The sequence below is a fragment of the Ammospiza nelsoni genome, chromosome 3 (genome assembly GCF_027579445.1).
Source record: "Ammospiza nelsoni isolate bAmmNel1 chromosome 3, bAmmNel1.pri, whole genome shotgun sequence".
In the NCBI taxonomy this organism is placed as follows: domain Eukaryota; kingdom Metazoa; phylum Chordata; class Aves; order Passeriformes; family Passerellidae; genus Ammospiza; species Ammospiza nelsoni.
Window position 1 is genome coordinate 32,963,867 of NC_080635.1, and position 27,464 is coordinate 32,991,330.

The 27,464-nt window shown below is 35.2% G+C and overlaps 1 protein-coding gene across 6 annotated transcripts in view; it reads right to left on the bottom strand.

The window, feature by feature from the left end:
• CEP170 (centrosomal protein 170) overlaps positions 1 to 27,464 on the bottom strand; it is a 94,624-nt gene that overhangs the window by 20,725 nt on the left and 46,435 nt on the right. For 5 of the 6 annotated variants that reach the window (XM_059467347.1, XM_059467350.1, XM_059467346.1 and 2 more), the window contains exons 9-12: positions 25,584 to 26,227; positions 12,958 to 13,107; positions 6,855 to 6,981; positions 1,889 to 3,697 (exon numbers count right to left, since the gene is read on the bottom strand). In XM_059467347.1, coding sequence (XP_059323330.1) covers positions 1,889 to 3,697; positions 6,855 to 6,981; positions 12,958 to 13,107; positions 25,584 to 26,227 — 2,730 coding nt within the window. The remainder of the gene's footprint in view (positions 1 to 1,888; positions 3,698 to 6,854; positions 6,982 to 12,957; positions 13,108 to 25,583; positions 26,228 to 27,464) is intronic. The other variant, XM_059467348.1, reaches the window with a different exon arrangement.

Sequence of the window (27,464 nt, forward strand, 5' to 3'; positions counted from 1 at the left end):
TTAATCGCTTTATTTGGCAATTATTTTGTTTTGAAAGTATCTGACTGCTTCATTAATTACTTTCAGATTCTGCCCTTATATTGATGGACTTCTGCACTGATATATATTAACTGATACAGTTGTATAAGACAGAAGCTATTACTACTGTAGATTTTTCTAACAACCGTCTTTTAAAATTACCTAGATTATTATGCTGGGGTACCCTTGAGAAGATGGCATCTTTTCTCTCTTGAAAACAGTATTTTATGTAAGCTACAGTAAACTTTTACTGTGGGACACGGAAAAATGAACATTTAACAAAGACAATAAAATGATAGATTAATAGAGTGAGAAGAGAAAGATACACTCACTTCCCTTAACAGAAGCAGCAAGCCACTTCAATGCAGCAACCTGGGAAATCTAGGAAGCCTGCAATACTTCACATGGACACAAAACTCAAAGTTCATACAGAGTTTTGTGAAAAACAAAAGTAGTCAATTGAAAAAAAACATCTGGGCTTTACCTTTTCAGAAATCAGCATTATTATAATGTAAACTAGAGTTCATTATTTAAATAAATATATGGAAGCCTTAACTGACACTTCCCTACTCTAGCATTGCCACCTTTCAGGCTGCATTGACAATTTAAAATTTTGATTAAAATTGAAAACATGCTGCTTTTCCAATTATATCTGACAAGGAAAGACTGAATTTTTATTTGAAGGGTCATCTCTTTTGGGTACCTTTGTAGACACCTGTCAGAGAATCACACCGAGTCAACTCTACAATTCAGCAGTGTATCTCAGCAGAAATTTCTATTAAGCCAATAAATGACACAGCAAAACTAAATACCTGGGGAATATACAATGCTAAGAATCCTGACATGGTCCACTTATGATATGCAAGCAACAGAAGGACAGCAGGAGTGTGGGAAATTAAGTATCACAGTGGCTTATATCAAGTCTGAATGGGATGTAGCAAAATTTCAGAGCACTACATCACTGGAAGCTACACAATTTTATTCTGAGACTGTGGATTAACTGCAAGTATGGTAAAGCTGCTAGCATGACAATTCTAAAAGCAAGCAGACATTTATTTTAAATACTCATTTCACAAGAAAGTTCACTTTTTTATAATTACCACATTTTATTTTTATAGCATTAATATTGCTGTTGAAAAAACCTACCAGCTTTAACACTGCCTGCACTAAGAATGCTATGTTAACTTCTAACAGAATAGTAGGTTAAAATTCTGTGAGACTGTGCAGATTTTTCCTTCCAAATGTAAGACAAGGTAGAATAGTCACCACACAAAAGAAGATCAACATGATCTGGAAATCATGATGAACTCATAAATCGCCGTGATTTGGAACACAAAATGGGAAATAATCCAAGATAAGGCAAACCCTTTAAAAGACATTCCTTTATGATATTTAGTTAGGTAGTACATAGCTTTTCAATTAATTACTTCAACGTTATTATTCTTATCAAAAAATATCTGATTGCCTATTTACAAGCCTACCTTATAAATAAATATTATATCTCCTATGTACTAAATAGTGTTGCTGACCTTCTGAACTTCTACTACCATGATTTGAGCAAAGAGATCTTTTGTCTGTTTTTGCACTAAAATGAATTATTGTTGATGCATTTGACTGTCCCAATTCAGTTCTTAGCGGTTTCAAGATGAAAACATAGCCAAAGAGTTGAAGGATTACAGTTTCTTGGCTTTATGATTTTAAATGAGAAACCTCTACAATGCCATGGAAGCCTCTTACTCCAAAGAAAAAGACTGCATCAACTAAAACTCAACAGTTTCATAAGAGCGGTTTCTTAAACAATTTCTTTAAAAAATCCACACATTAAAAGCATCCAGTATTGTACAAAATTATTTCAAATAATCTCACATACCTGAGGGAGAATTATGAGCTGAAGCCAAGGATTTGGATTTTGAATCCGAAAGTCGAGAAATGCTATTGGCTCGAGTTCTAGCAGAAACTTTAGCGCTGTCTCCTCCTGAGATCAGCCTTGATCCACTCCTGATGATTGCTTCTGGGGTACGCGGGGAGCCAGTGCTCCTGGTTATTGTTGCTTCAGAGTCGCTGCGTGCTGATAAAGAGCCGAGTCGATTCCTGCGAGGCTGGGCCAGTAAGTCTATCCTGGAAATGTTTCTCCTCCCTGATGGAGGTTTTGACGTAGAACTCGTAGTGGACACTTCAGAAGCGACCGAAGCCTTATCGGCGTCGGCAAGCTCGCTATCTGAGACTTCACCAAGGCGGGCTCTGCGCAACAGAGAAGTCCTTGTGGGACGAGGTCTTGGAAGAGTGGTAGATTTACTGGACTGCCCAAGTCCAACAGGAGAGGTTTTTGATTTAGCTGACTTTCCTTCCATCTTGGAATGTACAAGTTCATCTGCTGAGGTGAAAGGAACTCTTCCATGTGATTTGCCAGAGTAGTTTTCCTGGTCAGATGATAGGATATCAGAAATGGCAGAATGAGGTACACTGGATGTTTGGTCATCATCTGTTAAATCTACTGATGGTTGCCTCATTCTTCCACTGGATTGCACAGTTTTGCGAGCGTCAGCTCTAGACCCACCATCTGAAGATCGACTCTTAGTTTTCTTTTCAATCTTTTCTCTAGCACTTGTAGAAGATTTTAAAACATCCTTTGAAGGAGAACCAGTGGAACACCTATCTTTATATAAGTTTGTAAAGCTCTTCCGCTTCTGTGTGGATTTTCTTTCAGTGTCACCAGTAACTAGACTGATTGTGCTGGCTGTATCGACATCTGACTCTGGTGATATGGAGTTATCTCTGTTATAACTAGGAGTGTCAGGACCTTCATCAGTTTTATTTTCTTCACGCAATTTAGCTTCAAGGAAAGCCATTACAGCTTCTGTGTCTTTTAAGATTAGTGTTGTATCTATACTGGAATCAGTGTCCATCGAATCGCTTCTGTCACGTAACCTGTTTGCAGATACTAAAGGGGCAGCAGAACCACTCTGCTTATTAATGTGAGGAATAAGCTCTATAGGTATATTTGTGCTAGGCTTATCTATAGTAAAGCTACCTTGCCTCACTAAGGGTTTTGAAGATTCCTTTTTATCTCCTGCAAGAACTTTAGGACTTTGTCCTCTAATGATTTCTTCATTTTTTCTTCTTTTTCCCTCAATCTGTGCCAATTTAATTTCTGCTTTATCTGTAACATGTCCAGGAGCATTTTCTTGATTATCCAAAGTTTTGGGTGACATAACAATCTCCTCCCTACCTTTCTCAATCTGGTTTGCAGCAGATTTCGTAGAGGATAATTTTGAAGGTGTCCAGTGTCCTTGCTCCTTTCTTTCTTGTTGTTGAATTTTTGCTAAAGCTTGTTTCACCACAGAAGTTTCTCTGCCAGTTTCAACTCTCTCTTTACTAGAAGAGCTGGGAAAAGAAAACACTTTGTCTCCAGTAGCTTTGGGTGAAAGACCATTCATTGTTCTGCTTGACTTAGCATCTGAGGCACGAGCTGGAGTTTCTTTCTCTTGAAGTTCAGTGTCTTGCTTTTCACCTATTTCTGACCTCTGATGAGATACAGTTTTTGGTTTTAAATTTTCATTTACTTTCTCTTCTATGGGAAGCTGTGGAAGTGTCCTCCTCTTTCGCTCACCTTGGCTGGTCAGAGAAGCCGCTGAACCAGCACTTCTTACAGAAATACCAGACTCACTGATGTCTGTGTCTAAAAATGAAAGAGAAAAAAATATTTGAGAAGACATTCAACTGCAAGGCAAATAGAAAGACTAAATGTTTAAGACTGCGTAAGGCTAATACAACATAAAACAGAACTGAAAAAGTCGTCAGTCCATCCTGCTGTTCTGTGACAAGATCAATTATATTTGGACATGTAGAAAAACATTTAATGAACTCTTTTAGCCAACTGAATCATACAAAGTTTTTATGATCTCACAGTAGGGTAAAATTGGTCAGAAATCACTGTTATATCAATCAGCACACAGTTACAACAGGAAGTGGAAAGCAAGTCTTACATTCCTAAACACCTTTAGGACCAGATTTCAAAACTACCAAAACCAGTAAGATTCTCCTTCCTCCCTACCTGCCTGTTCCACAGCTTGAGGTCTGTCTCATGGACAGACTACAGCCTCTCCCTGTGAGGCCTTGCCTCATTCAGGCAAGAATCTGCAGTGCTGGGAGACACTACTAAGCAATATTGAAAAGCCCCACTCATGAACAAACAAATTACTATGGCTGAGAAGGCAAAAATAATGTTTTTATCCCAAACAAGACACTGTAGTGTAAAAATGTATGGAAATGCATCAACAATGCTTTGTATACAAAGCATCAAAAGAATGCAGTATTAGTGGTAAAGCACTCACACTGAATTCTCAGTGTACACAGAATGAATGCTCCACCATCAGAAAAGCATGGGCATCCCATGGAGACTATTGCAAGGAATAACTGTTTTAGAAACCAAGATTTATTTTTCCACAGTGATGACGACTGTGCCCTCTTTGCCCATTTAACAAACACAGCAGTTGTGCTGTCAGAAACAACCTTTAATACTCAAAGGTGATATAAATTGCTCTATAAATTGCCCTGACTTTGAATATTTGAATAGAAAAAATTCTTTTTGCAGTTCATTTGTCTGCTGTTGCAATATAATGTGACACATTTAGTAACACACATCTGTCAAATCCCTTTCTTGCCAGAAGAGATCTATAAGCAACTGCTCTGCACACCCTGTTGAGACTTTCCTATCACAGCCTGCCACCAACATTGGTTGCTCCAGGAGTAAGAACTGGAGTATAGGGTTTCTCTCTCTGCAAGAATCCTCTAAGCAATTCAACCATCATGCTGTATGTATACCTGCTTTCTATCCATGCTCTTCAATCTATCTTTCCTCTTTGCAGTGTCACACCTTTGATGAAGAATGCAAAATGACTCACAGCTGGTTTTTTTTCTATAATCTATGTTAAGATACTAATTTGAGAAACGGTAAGTACCTCTGAAATCTAAGCAAGATTTTCTAATTGCAGGACTGTTTTTTTTCTTGAAAATTATGAAACAAATTGAAAGTTTAATGAAAATCTTTATGATTGCCATTTGTGAAGACTGACTTCTGTCGCCTTCTGATGCAAGGCGAGGTGACCTGGTTCTGAGGAAACGGCACGGCGACCTAAACTTTCTAGGGTCACTCGGGCTAAGAACACACACAGACACCAGTATGGTGGACGGTTCAAGACTTTTATTGTCCCGTCTCGTCGGGTTTTATACCGGGAAAGTTTTTTCCTTACGTCAGGGGGTCTTACTTTATTGTAATTGGTTAGTAAGGAGTAGAAAGTTACTAATGTTAGGGGGGACTACATTCTTGGGTGATTTCTTATTATTAGGAGTTAGGGGGAGAGGAACTCTACTGCTTTCTGTAACATCGTGAGATTTTCTGAGCGCCTGACCCTATCTACTACAGACTTCTCTCAGACATGACTACTAGATCAAATATTTTATACATATATAAGCATGTGACTTGCTTCCTGGTGAATTTCAAACTGCCTTTAGAAAAAAAAAAAGGCATGGAGTTGTTTAGCAACTACATGTTGTAAGTATATGTTATGTGAAGTTTAAATACAAAGATTTTTAAAGAAGATACAGGCATCTAAGTCAACAAGACATCCTTTCTGAATTGCCTTTTAGATGTACATACTAAATTTTATTCTTATTACACCTTTGGTGCTTTGAATGCTTTATTTCCCCTTTAGTATTTTACAGTTCTTGCAGAACAGGTATGTTACTTCCCTTTAACTCTTATCTTAGTTCTCATAATGGTAAAAAAAGCCTTTACCTCTCCAAAGAAGAAAGATCCTAGGTAGTGCCTCATCTGAAAGCGACCATTTAAAACTACAGAAAACAAAAGACCACCAAAGCTCCCGTTAACCACCCAAAGAATCAGTCTCAATAGCAATGATTTTAAGTGTCGCTGTATGTACACACCCAATCCTTTCAAATAGTGCAAAATTTGCTCTTGATTTCCATTATTCTGTGTGTATCAGATAATTTAATTTTACTCCTTTCCATCTCCTCTGACTTTCAGTATCCTAGGCCAAGTTCAATGCTTATGAGTGGAGGAAAAACTACAACAGAGCAGCAGTCACTGATAAGAATTTTTTCACACATTGGTACAGAAATATGCATTATGCAACATCAAAAGCAAAACTTCTTTGTAAAACTTCTCTCAAAGATCATCACAACCGCTAAAGTGAAATTTGCAGGAAGAAAAAAGCAGAAGAGAAATTTATAGTCAAGATTGTAGATATTAAAGAATAAACCATTTCAAAATCACAAATGTGAATAATTAAACTATGGAGAGACATGCCCTGAACATCTGGCACTCACAAGAAAGGGAGATAAGGTTGCTCATTGCTAAAGAGAAAGTTTCTGGGTTTTTCAAGAAATATCAAAGGTCTTCTGTATTTCCAAGATAAGGAAAGGATGCTATGCTTCAGCTGGAGTGTCTCAGGTTGGATTGTTTAATAATCATTACCATGAAGTCCAATTTAGACTAAGAGAGATGCAAGGAAAGAAACATACTATGCAGACCAACCCAAACTGTATTTAAATGAATATTTAATCTAATATTGAACAGTTTATAAACTCTCCTGTTTTAGTACCATTCAGTGTAATACTGGCACTCAGCTGCCATGCAGACACCACTACTGCTGAGCTTGTTTTTACGCTGCTTCTACTCAATGAAACAGAAGAATCTCATATGAAATTGAGACATTAGGACTAAAAAAGTGATTAAGTACAGTACTCAATCATTCTTTTCTCCCTTTCACAGGTTTTTCAGCATAAATTATGACAATAAGAACAGTTTTTAATACCATTTTCTAATGGAGCAGGCACAGAGGACTCCAATCTCAAGTCATCTTGGTCATGACGTGTGTGATTAGCAGCCAAACTGGCCCACTGTGACACCCAACGTTTACTTCCAGGGTTAGCAGAGCCTTCCTAGGAAAGAAAAAAACAGCAGAAAAAAATTATAACTGTTTGATAAAAAAGCATGTCATCTTTCCAGGCTTTTCCTGAATAGACAGGCCACACACTATTTTCCTGTAGGAAGTTGAAAAAAATAGTTTACCTCAATAAATTTTAGAATGGCAAACAAAAACAAAATCTACATAGCTGCTGAATCAGTACCATATAAACAACAGTTCCTAGTGCAGTGAACTTTTAAACACCAGAACCTATATAAAATGTATCAGAACATGTGCCAGTTCTAAGATCAGGTTATTTCAATCCTCAGCTCAGAAGTGTAGAAAAAGTACATAGGATGTGGGAGTGTGTTAAAAAATTAAAAATGTGCTTCAGGAAGACAAGAAAGTGACATTTTACCGGTTTAGAAGACCCTCTTGTCCAGATGGAATATTGTATTTACTTCATTACAGAAAGACTACCTTAAGGACTGAAAGAGTAATAACTTATGATGGAAAGGAAAGGAAGCTCAGATTATTTGTTTGGCCTAAACAAAAAAAGAAGCAAAGATTAGTTCTAAACCATCCTACTGCATAACAATGAAGTCAATGTCATCAGTATTTTACAATTTCTTTGCACCTAAACCAGAAAGGAAATTAATTTGGTTTCTTGATGTTATGCCTTTTGAAATCTTGAAAATTTTTAAAATGTACGAAAAGCAAGAATTTAATCATCTACTTGTGTTACTAAAGCATCCTTTTTTCAAAATCTGATTTTTAATTATAGTACAATGTTACTGTCCTATCAAATATCTTAGCAGTCTCTCTTGCTTACATCTCCAAAAAACATCACCAGCCCTTGAAATCTTTGCATTTCTACTCAAAACACTGATTTCTGCCTAATGCCTTGACAACTCTTGGATTCTAGTCTTTGACCAGGAAACAACACTATACATTCTATAAAATTTATTTAGCAGAACTAGAATGGTGAACAATGTCACCTACTATATGACAACTTCTTTCAAATTAAAAGTTACTCAGACATTTGAAAAGCTTGAATTTACAATCCTGAAATTCTCCTGCTAATGCAAGTGAGTGCAACATCATGAATCTCTTCCAGAATATCGTGGATGTGGTAAATCAGAGATGCAGCAGGTAGTTTTTTGAACGATTATACAAATTTCCATATTTTGAATTAATTTTATAAAATCAAAATGCTATAAAATTCAATTATAACAATAGCAAAGGAAGAAAATTCAGTGTTTTTGTTATTTATGGGCATTTCTGAAGACAATGTGAGGTGCCAGTAAGAATATTACAACAAACACACTGCATTAATGCAACTACCAAAACCTCATTTTTCTTTCCTATCACTAATCTCTCTTTTCCTATCTGTACTAGTGAACTTCTATCTAATGAAACAACTAATTATAGCCAAATCCAAAGATGATAGATGTCCCAATCATCTTTGCAACAGAAAATTTCAACTAGTTCCTTCTGTACCATCTGACCAATTTCTGAGATACAGATATGTGTCAGAAACCTGAATTCTGCTTCAAAATGGAGAAACATACTAAGATTTTGCAGATTAACTGCCGCAAAACAACATGATAAATTATTTTCTCTTGTAATTACACTGCCAAAAACTGGTTTCTACATAGCAGTGAATGTAAATGTGTGCTTTGCCAGTTCTCTGTGTATAGAAGCATAAACAATAACAAAAAGACGCCCTTTCTTTTCATAGTAGTTTATGCACATCCAGAAGGTGTAAGGTTTATAAAACATATCTAAAAAGTCATGTTCAGATATCCTAATGTTCTTCCTACAACCCATATCAACTGGCATCTTATAGGCTCTCAAGTATACAATCCTCCAAATCTTCTCTTGAATACCAAAAGCAATTTCCTAGTATTTCAGAAAAACTGGGTTTATCCACGAGATACCAGCCTTTTACCTTTGTGTTAAATCTGCTTTCTCTTATGGTTATCTCACATACAAAGTGAGTAAAAACTTTCAATAGGAGTAAGAAATCTTTCAAAAATGTAACAATGGATTTCTGTGGGCTTATTGTTCAGCCTGAAGATTTAGGGCTTCAGGCTCCACATACGAAAAAAATCCACAGCACACTCACATTACACCTAAAAGCATGTCCAGCTCTGGGCATTTCAGAGCACATTAACTTTTTTTTTAATAAATTTCAATAATGTGAATAAAATTAATTAAAAATTAGATGTCTTTTCAGACACATAACTCGAGACAGTTCAAGTTGTAAGAATCATATTATTTATTCTTTTCATAAATTGCCGCCTTGACAGCAGTTCTTCTCACTGTACCTGCTTCAGAACCATATGCCTCTGGGGTGATGATCTTTTTTACACATTTCCATACCTGACTTATTTACAGCCAATGTCTTCAAGTTATTCCTGGAACAACACTGACACCTATCTTTAACAGTTCTTTTTCTCTTCTATTACAGTTATTGTATTTATACATGAAAACCCAGCCATTGCTGGGTTTTAACATCTCAGCTGTTACTTTGCCAGACTAATTGAACAGCACCGATCTGTTCTTGGAAGGTGAATCTCCATTCCTGTTACAATCTGAGTAACTCTGTACCTTCTCTAGACTCGTATCCACCCTTCTCAACCAAGAATGTTAACAGTTCTAGTGCTATTATTACAGGGGAAGCTTCACCATGGTGATAACACTGCCCTTTTCTGCTGGTAAAGCATTTCCTGGGTATTCAAGGGTTCTGTTTGCCTTTTCACAGCCCTGTGATATTGGTGATACATCAGCCTACATTTCAGTATAGCATTTAAGTTCAAAAAAAACTAAGTATCAAACTCCAAACTAAATGGATTGCTCTACAAGACAGAAAGTTGGAGTAATTTGAGAGGACAAACAAAAAGAAATGCAGCCTCTAAATTCTCCACTTCTAAGAAGCAATATAGCAAATATTTACATGAATGAAATTCAATATTCAGAATGTCAGTAGTATTATTTTTCTGATCTTCAGTGGGAAAGACATAAGTAGGCACTCAAAACAGCAACAGAACATTGTAGTCAATGGCACTGATGACTCTACAGATGAAGAACCAGGTTTCTAAGCTTTTGTCTTACAAAAAAAACTCAAAAAACCAAATCCCCGAACAAACCCCAAACCAACCAAAAAACTGAAGCACATCAAACACAATGCTGATAAACCATTATTCAAAAACCATGTTTAGCACAGACAACTGACCACTGAAAGTTAAATGGAAGTTGGAGGGAGAGGTCATAGCCCAAATGCCTGCAGTATTTTTATTAACCAAACTCACAGGTAAGAACGGATAATAAGAACAACAACAACAATAATAATATTCTCTTTGTTCTCCATTTACTTAATTTTTTTTCTTTAATCACACTTACCTTGGTTGGCAAGTGGCAGCTTATAATGTAGAAAATAAAAACATTTAAATATTTTAAATAGATGGATTTAATATTTTCATTGCCTATATGTAATCACTGAAAAGGCAAGAACCAGTGTATTCAGGTTCACTTCAACTGTGTCAAGACACTCACTCTGCATTTTACTTTATTTATGAAATACACTACTCCAAAATATTTAAAGACTGTTGTATCAAAGAAAAAGTTGAAAACTTCTTGAACAAGTACAGCATTTCCAAGCATTTTATTAATGATGCTTCAAAACCCTTGTAAAGCTAAGATATTTAAGTCCAGAATAAGCTTTCAACCCCTGAAGTGACTCTGGATGATGCTGTCCTGCCTTGGTAGCAGTGCTGGACTGTATGGTCTCCAGAGGTGTCCTCCAACCCTAACTATTCTGTGAGTCTGTAAACTATTTCTATAAAATCCTCACAATTTCCCAGGCCACCTTTTCCATTTTTTTTGAATAGAAATATCTTAGATTTTTATTCTTTGCTTTTTCTATGTCAATCATGTTCTGAATTCACCTCATTCTTCTAATCATATACAGGAATAACTGTGATGGGCAGCTGGAGTAAGTTCCACCCACAATGTGAGTGGATGCAGAACTGGAACACTGAGCTACCCTGATGTTACCTGACTATTTAGCCAAGATCTTCAATAAGGTTTATAAACTTATGATCTGCAGCTCAGTAATGCAGTAAGTCTTCCAAAACCTACAAGCAGAAAAGTTTGTATATGAGAACATAACCCACAAACTTTACAAATCAAACACATTTGCCTCTCCCCTTCCTACTGAGTAAACAGAGTGCAAGTTTTGCTAATAACACTTTAAATGTAACAATCTTCTCTCAGTAGTTATCCTCATTATTGTTTTCCCATTATTTCCCTATAAGACACTTCTAATTTTCTGAACTAGCTCCTCTTGTACTTCTACATATCTATCAACCAACACCTACTTTTAACTTTCCCTAGTAAGCTTTCTTCCATCTTCATCTGTCCTCAACTCTTCTTACTAATCCTTGCTCTATCCACATTTCTTTTGTCAGTTTCCTCCTTGACTTACCGAATAATTTTAATTTCTGTACCCTATCACCATGCCTTGTAATATTTAAAATTATGCTAATAACCTATTCTCTCCAACTATATAAAGACCTTTTAATCCAGCAAAGCAGTCACAGTAATAAAGCAGCATAATTCTTGTAATTTCCACCTAAATCAAAGTGAGTTTTAGTATTTCACTGCCAGAAGGTTTCTTAGATCTGCTGTATGATTGCAGAAGTAGTCTCAGTCTTCTAAAAACAAAACCTTTTATTCGGAAAGTTGACACCTGAAAAGACCAATTATGTTAATAAACAAATCATACATTCTTCTTCTGCTTATTTAATTATAAAAGTGAAAAAATATCAATACTCTTTAAAACTGACAAGGCACAAAAGATCTGAGTGCTGCAAAAGGCATGAATATAGGAGAGAGAAAGAATATGGTTATAGATTTGTGCAAAGAAGCAAGGTGAAAAACCTTCCACAGGATATGCCTCAGGATATGCCTATGCTGTGTAGCAATACTTCACTTGAAGTGCCTTAGAGAAACCAGGTAAAGGTACTAGTCTAGGCACAGTGACTGTGGCTTCACAGTAGCTAAAATACAACCATGAGAAAACACCTCTAAAAGAAACAGATACTAAAATCAATATATTTGCATGGCAGGCACACTTAAAGCTCTTAATATCTTCCAAAAAATTGCTTATCTATAAAGTGTGCTAAATTACAGGACCATACATCAGAAACAGTTTGCCAAGGAATTAGACATAAGTGTTATGTGCTTCTTTACAGTTGCCAGTTGATTCCACTTCACTGTGATCCTTTTCTGTTCCAGACACATTTCAAGCTAGTTATCTATCACAATGATAGCAGAATGCCTCCCAAGTTTTCAATACGAAATATGACCAATATATTGTGTGCATATTTTAAGTCACATATAAATACAGGCATTTTCCTCTGTTTATTCTTTCACCAACTGATTAAGTTATATTGTGTCTGAATCATGTAAATGACTTGTCATGAGTGGCACCTCATTGGAGAACTTAAATCACGAATGTAAAAACCTAAAGTCCTCTGGCTTCAGAGAAAAAAATCTGAAAACTATTATCCACCATTTTTTTCCTAGATCACTTTGTATCATGCATTAAGTGCACACATCTTATTTCTGAATTTTAATATCGTTACTTGCTTTGGGCTATAAAACATAACCAGCTTTTGCTCAGTTCTGCTGAAGAACTTACATGAAGAATATACTGTGCAAAATTATGTTGAGGCAAAGAAACTTCTGCTACATTTCCAATACACTTGTGTCAGTGCATGTAGAAAGGCAGCCAAGTTTTAAAACACCTCCACACTGAATTATGCCTGCCTCTGACAGAGAAGCTTTGATGATGCAATAAAGGCATAGGAGAAACAGATTACTTATAGATCTGAGTTCATCTTTTCCAGGCAAGATTTTGTTTCCTGTTTAACACTTACTGGTCGGTTCTTAGTGCTCTCTTTTAGTGGAAGAAAAAAGAAGACCGTCAAAAATTAAATTCTACCTCTGTGTCAAGAAATCCAGTTGTACTCAGTGGTCTTTTTTCTTCCAGCACTACTGTAGCAGAATTTATAGCCCAATCTTTTACTAAATCTTTCTGGTTCTCGTTGATAACAGGCCTATTATAATCCTGGCTGCCATCCACTCCAAATACCTGAAAATGAAACAAACCATTACATTCATTAACCCAATACCATCCTGATACAATGTTCAATGTTAATGGATGGATGGTGGCATGCTGGATAGTGAGTATAAATAGGTTTTATTGTATTATGCTTATCTGTCACCTTAGTGCAATTTACGAATTAAACAGAAGAAGAATCTACAACAATTATTAAAAAAATGCAGAAGTCTATGTCAACATTGTGAAAATTCAAAGAACTGCTAGCTAGTTGGAATGGTCAGATATGAAAAAATGACACTTTGATGAAAGGAACAAAAGATAAAAGTGAAATCATTGCAGAACCCATTTTACCAATTAAGGAAAAAATCCAATAACTAGAACCACCAAATTTTCAGATTTTTGCTATTATCTAATGAGAATAAGAAATAGAAATTCTTGCATTTGCTATTAATATGCATATTGAATTATTTCTCTAATACAAACAAAATTTCAGTTTTTCAGCTGTTGGAGATTTGGCAGATATTAAAACTCCACCAGGTCTCATGAATCATGTAGACTCATCTCATCCAAGACGTGACTTGGCATAGTTCTTTTACTGCTCTATTTCCCAATGATGCTTTTATTAATCTCTCTGCTCAAGCCAGGATAATTTTGCCATGACATTTTAAAAACAATGCTCCAAAAAAAAATACTAGAAAAACATTATTACTAAGGCAGTTAATAATAAGAACTTTAGCAGGAGAACCACCATACTGTTTGGCAAATTTTTCATGAGACACAGAAACAGGGAATGTGAATTGCTTTCAGAATTGATGTATAATCAAATACATTTTAGAAAATATCTTAATCTTGGAAACATGTAATTAATAAAATTTTCAAATTTCTGTGTAAGAAATAAAATCACTACTACTAGGGACTTAGATATTAACAAATTACAGAATAAAATGAACCTCCCACACACATTCAAGCTGGTTGCCAAAAATTAACAGTTAACATCAAAAATTGTTCTGTCATCTTCAAGCTGTTATCCTCCTGCAACAAACACTACTAGTGCAGAATAGGAAAAGGTGTAGAGAATTCTTTTTTCTCCAAAAGTGTACTGTAATTCAGTTTTGCAAAGCAAAGCCAGAGGACTGGTTTATTACAATTCTGAACAAGGTTAGTGTTTTCAAAATGGATTCACCACTAGATGGCCACAAACCATAATGTTGTCAGCTTCTGAGAAGCAGACAAAGGAAAAAATAACAGTTAGCACCCTGACATTCAACTCCTTATGCTAACTACAGGAAGACCTTGCTACAGCATTATTACATTAAGACCTGAGGAAATTTTCTTAAATGCTCTGGATATGTTTTTTGCTCTCATGAGAAAAGCCTTAAAATTCAGGCAGTGCTCCCCAAATTTTCAATTTATATCTAGAGTCTCTGGATTAGAAGTTGCTTAACAGCATTTACAAAACAATTGTTTTATTTTTATAAAAACAGAATGGTAAAACCTAAATTTTTGCTTTCATGATATACTTTTGATTTGTACAGTTGTGGCAATTTTTGAAGATAGAAACCAGTTACCGTCCACTGACACCTTTCTTTGAATATATCACTATTTTGCAGAGACTTTTTTCTTTGAGTATCATCCTTTCATTGATTACAGAATTTTATATGTTCTTTTAAATGAAATTAAATTCTGGTATTATCACATAAGCACCAGAAGGAAAATATGAATTCCACACATCCATATCTAATTTAGACTTCAGTAGCAAACTGCTGATATAAATTGCTTCCTTTTATCTGACAGCACATTCATTTACCATGTCAAATTTCTTTACTGTATCAGAAATAACACTTTCAGTCTTACCTTTTCTAGTACTGAACTCATGTTTAAGCAAATTTTGTTATTCTTCTATTACTGAAATTACTGCAAAACCATATTTGAATATTGCCTATTTTTTTCTGTGAAAGGTGATATGAATATCACTAAGACCCAAGTATTAGCACTCCTAATGTTCTTTCTCTCTATACAGTGGGGATATAGCAAAATATTTGGGGACTGTATTAATAGAAAGAAAAGCAAAACACCTTCTTCAATAAAAGTATATTTTCATACTACAATGTCATTCTACATTTGCTTTGTGGATGCACCTGGCCTAAGTTCCACTGCTATACAACTGCAAAGCCCCTCTTCTCACAAGAAAGAGGAGATGCATGTAAGTGTGATGTAGCCCAAAGACTAAATTTCAGACCTGTGATATATAAAAAACCCTTAAAAAATTGCTACTAACACATAATTAAGAATTTAAATACTAAAATTATTCACAAGATAAAATAACTCAAGTATTTGACAAAATGTAGATTATCACTTACAGACCTGTCACACACCTGCAGAAAAGCAATACTGTCAGAATTTCAGGTTTGACGAATCCAAATATTCCATTTATCAAATAATGAGAATATAGCCTCAACAGAAACAGCCATGGAACAACCTGAATGCTTCTGCTGGAAATCATCTCTCCACCATCTAGAAAATGCAATTTTGTACTTTCTGGGCTGATACAATATGGTATGTGTGCAAACCATACCAAAAGTGAGCTGTTGTGACTGAAGCATGAATGGATAGAGACTTTATCTTTCTGCAAAAACTAAATTACTATTTTCAAGGCTTCCAATTCTTTAGATATTTCTTCTCTTTAAATACTTTCATGATTACAAAATCATTTAAGGAAGGTCTAGGAGATAACTTAATCAAACCAAGAAAATTCTGAGGAAATGCTGATGACACATATTGCTGCATTTCTCATCTATTTAGACAGAAAGACTGAAGTTTCTTTCTGTAAAGCTTGTATTTGTCAGAAGCAACTATGAAATATATTTTGATTAACTGTGCTATGGAGAAGAAAAAGATGAAGCCAGGTTCTGCAATCAATATACAAACAATACAGATTTGGACATATCAGGCTGCTTGAAAAATGAAAAGCAAGCCTTTATTTTTGATAAAGGAAGTAAAAGAATTCTGTATATTCCATGTATGTGACTAACCATCACAAATCACACATATCCACCACACAGGTGTAAATGCAAAATAAGTTACCTCAATAATTTATCCTTTTTCAATAGTACTGTAAACAACAGGGACTTTCACAGAAATCATTCTGGAAAGCTAAAAGTTTTTTGCCCTGCTCTGTCCTATTATTTATTTTTCTGAAATTATATTTTCGCAGGAAGATTACATTGTTCCATCCTGGTTGCTTCAAGTTTCATGAAGTTACAGAACAAAACCCAGGATGAAAATTTTCACAAAAATCCTGGAAGTTGACTGACAGAGAAAAATCTCGACACCCCAGCAATCTGCACCATTTCATGGTGTTCTTGCAGGGTCTATGCCACATGGCTACAATGTAGAACAGACACAAACATGGTGTATAAACTGTGGTGGTGGTGTTTGAAAATAACTACTTTATTGTTATGAAGCATGAAACAATTTCTATTGAATCAGGACATGCTAAATGGCCTGGGAACGACGATGTGCTGAAGAGTGTCCAAACCCACCTATGAAATAATTCCTGATGTAATTCTGTTTAACCTGCATTTCAGCTGGCTCCTTAAGCAAATGGATTAACAGGTGATACAGGAAAGACATTGTCTAACTAGGTAGCTCAGCAGGGGCCACCAATATGTCAAAGACTCGAGCATTTCACCTGTGGGGACAGTCTGGGGAAGCTGGATTTGATCACTTTGGAGAGGGGAAGGCTTTGGGGTTGCCTAACAGCACAGTGGGGAATGCACCAAGATGACAGCCCGGCTCTCCACAGTGCTACACTGCAGGGGGACAAGGCACAACTCATGTCAGATGAGACAGGGTATGAAGAAACATTTTTCCACTCTGAGGACAGTCAAGCAAGCTTGCCTAGTCTCTGCCCATGTAGGGCATGAAGACCCAAATGGATAAAGTCCTGGGCACCCTGGCTTAGCATCTCAGGTCTCTTAGAGGAAAGTTTTGAGAAAGCCCCAAGTATTTCAGAGCAGGAGGGATAAGGTGAACTCCTGGTACATACTTTTCCATTTCAAAGCAGTGAAGTAACTGCTTCAAAGATCCCCTATGATAATCCATTTACATTCTGCAGTTCACCCAGTAACAAAGGGTTGAAACAGCAGGCTAAAACTATAACAAGTCTCAAAGTGCTATCTTGTTACTTGTTAGAATGCAAACTTGCCCTGAAAAAATACAGAAGGAAAATATGCACTAACTAATGGCAAAAAAAATTGTAAGTTAATGAGGGTATTCACAAATTTAATCACTTTATAGGAGCAACAGTTTTTCCAATATTCTGAGACTATAACCTCATCTGTATTAACCAGTAATTGTTAAAATTCTTTATCCAACCAAATCCAATAATTAACAAAATCTATCTAACACAATAAAAGCAAGATGCAAATCTTGCACAAGGTACTGGCACATTTTTGGAGACAGCGTGAGTTACAGGACCAAGTCTGAGACCGTGCCTTGGTCTCTTTGGCAAGGGCTAATTTTGCAGAAAGCAGAGTACTCTCTTTTGGCAGGTCATATACACTTCCCTGTGACAAAAGCTCATGACTCAGAGTTCACCTGCTCATCACCATAGCTGCAACACAGCTCTAACATAAGCTAGCTTTAGTGATCAGGAATTGGTCTTGTTAACTTTCCCTGCTCCTGTCCCAAAGCAGGGAATTAATATTTTTTTACAGCACAGATACTAGAGGTGAACGCAATGACTTTAGAATTAACTATAAGATGATTCTTTAAAACCATAGAAGTCAATATTCTTCCTCAATATATGCAATACTTTCAACAAATTAAAATAAAAACTGGTCACAAATAGCAGCAGGAACCATTTTTTCTGAATAAGAAGGAAGACAATGGTTTGCTAACCCCCTCCCCCACACCCACAAAACTCACCTGATGTTCTTCCTATGTGCTGAAAGCTCTTGACTAAGAAAAAAACTTTTTCCAGTTGTATCTCATTTAGATGTTTTGCTAGGCTCATAATATCTCGACTTCTTACTTGCTTTACCTTTAAACTGTTTCATGTTGTAAGAAAATCACACTGCAGTTCTACAATACTATAATTATTCAGTACGTAATGAGCACAGAGCTTGTTGCTCATCCAAATCATTACTGAAGATACTGATATAGACAGAAAAAAGTGTAATTTGAGACTTCTAATAGATATGTTCACTCAGTTTGACAGCAAATTATGTATATTAGAACGTGAAAATCTGAAGAATCCTATCTAGTTTTAAAATTTTTAGTTTACAAAATTTCCCCAGTAGTCTTACTGCTGAGGTCTTAATGAAAAGGATATATAGTAATTATCAATACCATCAATTAACAGAAAACCAACAAAGAAATATTAAGAATTCTAGCTGCAATTCCTATTCATTAATGATGATATTAGAAAAGTAAAATAATTTCAATAACTCCTTTGCTATTCTTTTAGATCCTAACAACAGTAAGGGACATAATTTAGAAACATATTTTAAAAATATCATAATTTGAATGCTATTAATTTCAGTGTAGGCAATCTGTATTAAAGGAACAGAATGAAACCCAATGACAAGAAAGACACAAGGGAATTCAAAGATGAACAGTTAAAAAAAATAAAAACAAAGCAGAGCAATGGTAAGGAATAAGGGTCTACACTGTACAGGGCATTAAAGAAGGATCATGCCAAAATTAACAAGGAACAAATGATTTAATCTGAAATAAGGTATTTGTCATTGTAAAGTGATGGGAATGTAAGTTATGATAGCAATTGTGTTTCATAGCTTTCTAGGAGAAAGGAAGATGAGCATATTTATTTGTGACAGAGGACAAAAGTAGGTTTCAGAAACTGAGCTGTAAACTGATAAAGCCAGACCAGCAAAAACCAAATATATTAAAAAAAAGGAATAAGTATGATTTTGAAAATACAAGCAGGATTTCAGATTTGAGCACAGTTTGGGTGCACTAAGAAAGAAGAAATTGTAAATAAACCACACTCAGAGTATGACTGATTGATGGCAAAAGAGGACTCCAGAGAGAAGGAAATGGAAGAGGATTCAGATCATCTCGGTAACGCTGCATTTGGTGCTCAGTCTGAGCTCCTGACAATTCTTCCACAGAAGGTGGTTCAGGCATTCATAACACACAGCAAATTGGTCCTTAAAAGTCAGGTATTGATCATAGAGAAAAGACAAAAGGCAAACATTTTTTCTCATCTTTCACAAAGTGAGATAAGAGTACAATGCCTCAGCTCTTTTTGTGTTTAGCTACTACATGAACTGTGTTTAACCAAGCTGCTTCTGAGGAGTTTCATTTTAATAGTTTTTGCTTGTTCTTGGCAGTTATCCTGGCCTTTCCAGGTAAACAGACTGTGTTCTGTGCAGGGAATGTCTCATGAGTAGTATGGATTTTCACAGAAGCTCTTTACGTCATTTTAACTCTATATGCAAGTTATAGAATCAGATGCAAGATGCTCTGGTATAAAAAAAGCCACATAAGCAAATGAAAAGGATCAACATGCCAAGTCTAAGAGCTTCCTCTTAGCAGACACCAGTTACATATTTACATACATACATATTTTGTCCCTGTTTGCTGTTGTGAAGAATTCATTTTCTTTAGGATTCCAAATCAAAAATGAAACAAGTTTAGTGCGTTTTCTTTCCTTATAAAAAGAAAAGGTCACAAACATCCTCTGAACTCTTGACAAAATTTATAAGCTCAGATGATTGGACAGGCTTCAAGTGGTCTGCTGCTTTTTCAGCACTGTACTCATAAAATAGTCATTCTGCAAACAAGCCACTCTGTAGGGTTCAAAGCATTTCTCTCAAAGAAACCACTGAAGCAATGGTAAAAGCAATTAAACCCAGAGAGTGTGAAAAGACAGGAGACCTGAAAGTGATTTTCTGAAAATAGAGACATCTACCTCAGTTCCTTAAAGAGTCATTGAAACATACTGAGATTTTTTTTTTCTCTTAACTTCCTCTCTACCCACCGATTCTTTCCAGGTAGTTTTTCCACTTACAATACTGAAAAAATTGCTGAGAGCAGTTCTATAACATGTATGTTAATTCCTTAACCAGAGGAATTACAACATTAACAGTCTGCAAGCTGACTGAAAAATTGTTAACATTTGCAAGAGAGAAGACAAGATCTGGTATACAACATTTATGAACACTTAAAGACACAACAATAAATCATTCAAAAGTAAATACTACTTTAAATTCATGTTAGCCAATATTACAATGTAGTATGACAGATATGCCCTGGGTGTAAAAAGAATAAGGAAATTCCATTATATAACAATCATCTTTCAGAACAGATTCCCATTCATATCCATACTCAAAAAAAAAAAAAAAAAAAAAAGGAAAAAAAAAAGAAATCAAACCAAACAAATAACTATCACCATGAGCAGAAAGATCCAGAAAATAAAATTGGAAAATGTGCTGTCTACAGTGAACAACTATACAGTTTTCCCTCCATAATTACTATTCCAAAATTTTAAAGAGAAAACAAGAATCTCTCTCAAGATTGTGTCAATAGAGATAGATTTTATGTACACTCATTGCACAGTATTTAATCAAATAAAATTCAAGGTGATAGACTGCATATTAAAAACAAGATCATTACTGCTAGGGCCCGTCCACACACATAAATAAAGACTTTAAAACATCTAGAATATGGATCTTGCACTGAAAACAAAATCATTACATGGTCACAGTAAGTCTTTCTGAAGGTGGCAGGATGGATTGAGGTTTGATCTTGATACATTTTTTCAAGTCATCTGTTTGGAAATCAGTATGAATCAGTTGAATTTGTGATCTAAATTTATATGCTGATGAAAAAATCAATTATCTTTAGGGAAAAGTAAATTAAAATAACATAAATCAAGTAAAAAAATTGAAGACCAAAATTTTGAGGACCAAAGCCAAAAAATTTGGGGATCAAAGCCAAATGTTTCCATATGCATATGAACTGCTGTAACATCCCAGATTTCCTGGTTATCTGACAGGACTTGAAACCGTCATATAGCCTCAATTCTATTCCATCCCTTCCCACACATGTATAGAAGAGCTTACATCTGCTATAGTAAGTTTTATAAAATATTTCAATTTTTAAATACCCTTAAATGAAACTGCTGAAGAAGAAAGACAACAAAACACCCTACACAAAACAAACAGAAAAAGAGCCTTGAAGAAAACCCCCAAAGAACTCGCAAAACCCCCCATTGAGTTGCTTTTTATTTACTGCAATAGCTTCAAAGTATTTAATATTCCAAACACATGCAGAATTATTTGCACATTCATTTATTAATATTTATTACTGGCAGTACTTTGCTTTATTGAAAAAAGAAAGTCATTAGCATGATAATCTCTTTATATCTACAAAAAAGGAAGATGAACTGCAGAAGCATCATTTTAAATTCTTTCATCCACTGGCAGACTTACGTTTCCTGTGGCCTATGAAGATTTTTTAATGTGATATGACTTCTGAGAACAACTTTCGTCTAATAGATTGATTTGTTTAAAAAAAAAACATAAAATGGACAGAAAATTTACAACTCAGAGATAAAAAGAAAGCAATTGCTAAGTGTTAACAGAAGAAAGCGCTGAATCCATCTAAAGAGCATAAAGGCTGGATGTAGAGGAAAAACAAATCCTACAACTGTGCCCCATTTACTCATGTATTTTATATGGAAAACTTAACACTGAAAACATGTTCTAAATTAAATCAAGATCCTGAATTTCTTTCATTTTGTACTTAGCTGTTAGCTGCAACAATAAGACCATTATTCTGCTAGAAAAAAGTCGTGTCCTTCTGATGCTATTTGAGTGGAGGATATTTTATGACACATATGTCCAAGGTGGGCTTTGTGGCATACAAGAGCAGCTTGCTTTCTTACCACATTGATGAAATTGCTCTCAGTGGCAATTCAAAAAAGAGCTCTACAAGTATAAAAAGAGATCTATCATCTATTTTCTCCTGTTATTAATATATTTTCTATACCTTAGCCTACTAACCAATTCATACTGCTCTGTGAATTTAAGTGACATTTGAACGCCTGCATGCAGAAATATCGTTGACTAATCAAAGGACTTTCAGGAAGCAAAGTTTAGTGTTATTTTTCAAGTACTCTCTATTCATAAAGAATATTAAGACACAACTAAATTTCGACTTGCATCTTCTTTTAACATTTACAATTGAAAACTATGTGCATACGTACTGTACTTTTTAACCTTAAAATAAATATTTTTAAAAAATCTTCGAAAGTTGTATAAGACACAAGCAATAATATATTTGAAAACTTGCATTTTAGGTAAGTAGAAGACATTCAACCCTAGACAGTCATGACTGCAGATATGTGATTACCCCTCTCTGTTAGGGAAAAGAATTGAAATTAAAAAGCTTTTGTCTGTTACTTATGACATATTTTCCTCTTTCTTTCTGATAATGCATTTTTCTCACGTTCTATTCTCAAAAGTCAGGCTTTAAAATGGTTGAGAAACAAAGGTTCTGTCATTTGCTATTCTGCTCCTTTTCTGCTATAGTGACAATACTTTTTTCTTAGAGGCTGAAAAGCACCAGAGGAAGAACTGGATCCTTAGCAATCTAAATGAAATAAAGATGCTGAATAAGGCTTTTAAATATAATTTCACACAAGCATCTATTCTCCTTGAGACTATTTCCTTCAATCTTTAGCAACAGGCTACACTAAGCAAAAATAGTACTTTTGAAGGAAGTAATACAGCTCAACATTAAGATTTGTACTCCCCTTTTCTTAGAATTACACAGAGAGATGGGTGTTTTCAATTTTTTTTTCTGAGAATTTTAACTTTGCCTTCCTGTATGTTTCTCTTGGATTCTTAATGTAAAGAAGCATTAATAATCTCACCTTGATTTTTTACATGTTAATACTATTCTTGCAATTGTGGTTTGCTCTTATGTTTCTTTCCAGAGAAAAATAAGGCTAAGGCCAAGAATGAGTCACACTTGGGAGTAATCTTTGGATAATTTGGTCATTCTCATCCTTTTCTCCAATAAAAGGGAGAAAATATCCAAATACAGAATTACTTTATTCCATTGAAAATTTTTTAGGTAAACCACACACAGATTTTAGCACCATTCTAATGTAAATTGCTACTCAGAAGAATGCATTATTTGTGCAAATGTTTTACAAAGTGATCCTATTTATAGTGCATTTTCATCCCAATCCCAGCAAAGTAAACTCCTGAATTTCAATTAAAGTTTGGACCCAAGAGACACCCTTAAATGACTCAGTTGAGCAGGCATAGTAACTACTCGGAAAAAGGACTGACTTGCCAACAATGAAAGAGTGGTTATACTGAAATAATTGATAAGATGTATACCAATAATTCTCTTAAATCCTCAATAAAGAAGCACAGGAGTCAACAGGCTTACAAAGTCCTTGTCTTATACCTCACTTATCCCCCTTTGGCCAAGTAAGATTATCCAAAGCATTAGCAATTTAAAATAGGAAGGAAGCAAAGCTGAGCTCAGCTGGAGGACAAAATTTTTGGCTTCCATTTGGTTTAGATTTTCTTCATTGGCTGTTTTTCTGCACTTCATAAAAATAGTATCATACTACTTCATATTACCAAATCAAATAATAATTGCATAGCAGGGCTCTTTGAACTGGGTGTAAAATATAGTGTTCATAAGATTTCAACACAGATACTAAGTGAAATGATACAGAAGACCTTGAAGAGAAAATATCTCTGCTTTACTTCATAGTAAATCTTTAATACGTAGTGGTGACACCTTTAAAGTTAGCAGTAAAGGAAATTTATGATACCCAAAAGCTTTTATATAACACTAAGATTATTAAGCAATACTTTACTATCATTCTTAAGGCTTCCATTCACTTCCTCTTCCTGAATCTGTCCTGTAACAGGAGAGATTTGAGTCAAACAAAAAACTGACTTCAGATAATCTGAACGGCTACTGAAGGCCACAAAAAAGTTGAAATTTTATTAACTCTCTCAGAATCACAGGGTGTGATTCTTGGAATGTCCTGTGTAGGGCTGAGAGTTTGACTCAATGATCCTAATGGGTCCCTTCCAACTCAGCATGGTCTCTGATTATAAATATTAGACAGTATTAACATTTTTATCAAGTACATAAATTGTCTCTTTTCAAATGTTATTACTTGGCATGCTTTCCAAAACAGCCCTGTTGAACTACTAGATTTAGCTAAAACTTGACTTACAGATTTTCTGATATCATTTAGTTGAAGATTTATAATTTAAGAATAAATGTAGGAATTTGTAGTTCTTTAATATTTACTTGCTTCATTTGGAATGCTTTTAGTTCCCAGTTGTCTTTTGAACATTGATTCAAAGAAGTAAAAAATTTCCTTTCCAGAATCCAAAGAGGTGAAACTATTATCTTTATTATTTTATTGAAGGTGACACCCTTTACTTTAATCTCTGTCTCCAAATGCTCCATAAACACCTTTTTTAAAAGAAAATAATCTATAATGCAATGTTTCATTTCCCCACTACTTTAGATTTTTTTTACAAAATCAAACAAGTGAAGCTAGCTTGTCTTGCAAAACACAGTTTTCAACACTAACCAAGATGAATTCTAAATGTATGAATGTAATTGTTTAGCTCTGAAAAGTTTTAGACATGCAAATGAATCCATAGATAATTCTAAACAATGAATTTACTGTAATTAGCAAAACCCTAGCCTAGAATTGGGTGCAGGCATTCTACAATGATATATATTATCTAGGAAAACACAACAAAAGCAGAAAAAGTCCATTTCAAGTCCTGTTAAGCAAAATTATTAAACATAGCCTTTTGCTACCCATATTTTCCTGTTGAATCCAAAGAATAGTTATTTAATACAGTTTTTAAACTGCAAATACAATTTGTATTGTTATTGATATTTCTATGGTTACCAACAAGCAAACTAGGAAATTTACACTGCTATCATATAAACGCTTTTGGGAAATCAAAGCATTTCCATACTTACTCTTTACAGGTGACACTGAAATTAAGTTACTGTTACTGAATATACTTTTTTAATAAGTATAGAAAACATTTGCAATCTATATCTATATGATAATTTGGATGGAACCAATTCATGTTATGAAAACTAGAAACAAGAGGTTTTCAAGAACAAATGAGTATTTCCACAAGAACACAAACCATCCTGATAAAAGTACCAGCTACATGATTTTTTGGTGCCTGGTATTTTTTATGGTTAAATGAATTTTGGTGCCTGGTACTGAAATCTTTTGGAAACACATTAAAACTACCAAGCTTGAAGACAACAGCAGTATGCAAGAAGGAATAATGTTTAGCCAAATGCCTGCTGCTGCTCTTACAACATTTTATATTTCAACATTATAGACAGGTTTAAAAACTTGTGTTATTGCAGCAGTTTTAATAAGCAGAACTGAAGGGATAGAGAGCTGCCCACACATCCAATAACACTTTTAAGATCAGAATGCTTTTCAGGTTTCTCACCTTGTCAATCATTTTGCGGGCTTCCACTTCTTCAGGATTGGGATTTTCCAACTCAATAGTGTAAGTACCTTTGTCACTCTGGTCATCCTCATTGTCCTTTTCAGTAGCAGCAGAAATATGTTGGCTCTTCAACTTTTTGTCCATCTCCTGGTTCTGAGTAGGCCTATGGCCAAGGCTTCCTGAACTCCTTAACAATGCAGCTTGTAAGGCAGGCAACGCAGCAGAGGGTTCTTCTGATTTCTGGTTTAGAAGTTTGGCATGAACACCATGTACTGCTCTGTGGTGTGATGTGCTGGCTTGCACAGGTGAAGGGACTTTCTCTCCTGATGCAGGTTTCACTCTTTCAGCTCGTGCGTGAGATGTCGGAGATGGAGATTCTGGGCACAGAGCTCCTACATTCTGAGAAAAAGAGTAAGAACGTCTCTTGCGAGGATGGTCTTCATCAAAAAACTCAATCATAAAGGCAGTCTGACTCAAACCAGCTTGCTCTTGCTGCTTTTCTGTGGAATGGACTTTCTGGTGTGACTTTTTCAGCTCTGTATGATGATGCCTTAAGTGTTCTTCAAGTGCTGCTCGTTTACTGTAGTGCCGGTGTGCACCAATATTTTCTGAATCACTTTGTGTGCCATCATCATGCTTATTCCCTACAAGCAAAGCAAAACAATATATAGCACAGTGAAACAAAGAAAGACCACAACATTACATCTACAAAAAAAGTCAAGCAGCAAACTAGGAAGGAAATTATTTCAAAGTGGATTTCTGTTTAAACTCCAATAGCTTATAGACCTGGCTCTGCAAATTTGGTACAGTTCCTGGAAATGCAATCAACTTGCTACAAGTCAAACAAGGAAACATTTTCAAAGCTGATCAGTAACAGCAGTGCATTTGAAGTATCCTTTCTCCAATATTCTCATCTGTGAATACTTACCAGTGACATACAAAAGCCAGTATTTTACCAGCTGTACTATAGCATGTTTTTGAATTGTATCAGTATTGTTAGAGAGCCAGTTGATTACAAATGACTACTGACACATTCCAGGCAGGGTTAAGAGGAAAAAGAAAACTTTAATAAAGTCCTCCCGACAGTGGAAAGAGAGCCACTGTTCATATTGCTGGATTCCTCTCACATTTACAACAGTTTATCACGAGAAATGTCTACTTAAACTTGGATTGAATTCTTTATTACTTTTTCCAAGAAGAGCAATGAGTTTTTCCATAATTCACTCCTCTCAGCATCTGATGTGTGCAAGTAAAATGGTTGTTATTACTCATTCATTCCATGAACTACTCTGAGATCTATGAATAAGGATTACATATTTCATAAATCATACATACACCTAAAGATGTACTTTGCTATGATACCTTAATATGTATGAAGGCTGGATACTTACACATAGTAAGTGTATTTAACACAAGGCAACCTCATGTACAATGAAAGTGTCAATGCTCCTAAGTTTTAGCACAGTAGCTGGGAAGGAACGCTTTCATCCTCTCTGAACTCTTTTAGATCCAATTCTGCTTTTACATATATATATAATGTCCAATTTCTGTATTTTGATTCTCAAGAGGTCAGCTTCTTTAAGGTTTTCTCATTTAAATAGTTAGGATATGCAGCTACTATTCAGTTAAACAGTAATTACATATTGGCTGATCTTACTTATCAGACTAACACCACTGAATACACAGCTGAACTCCCAACTTACATTCCTGTTTTCTACTTGTTAGAATAATGCCTACAAAAATTCTGTGATTATTCATACGTTTCCAAATAATAATAAAGCAGTACCAACATCACAGTGAAAGTCATATAGTCTAATTTAGCAGTGGGACTTCAGTACAGAATACTATAAGAAAAAGCTGAGGAGAAAAAAAAAGCTTTGA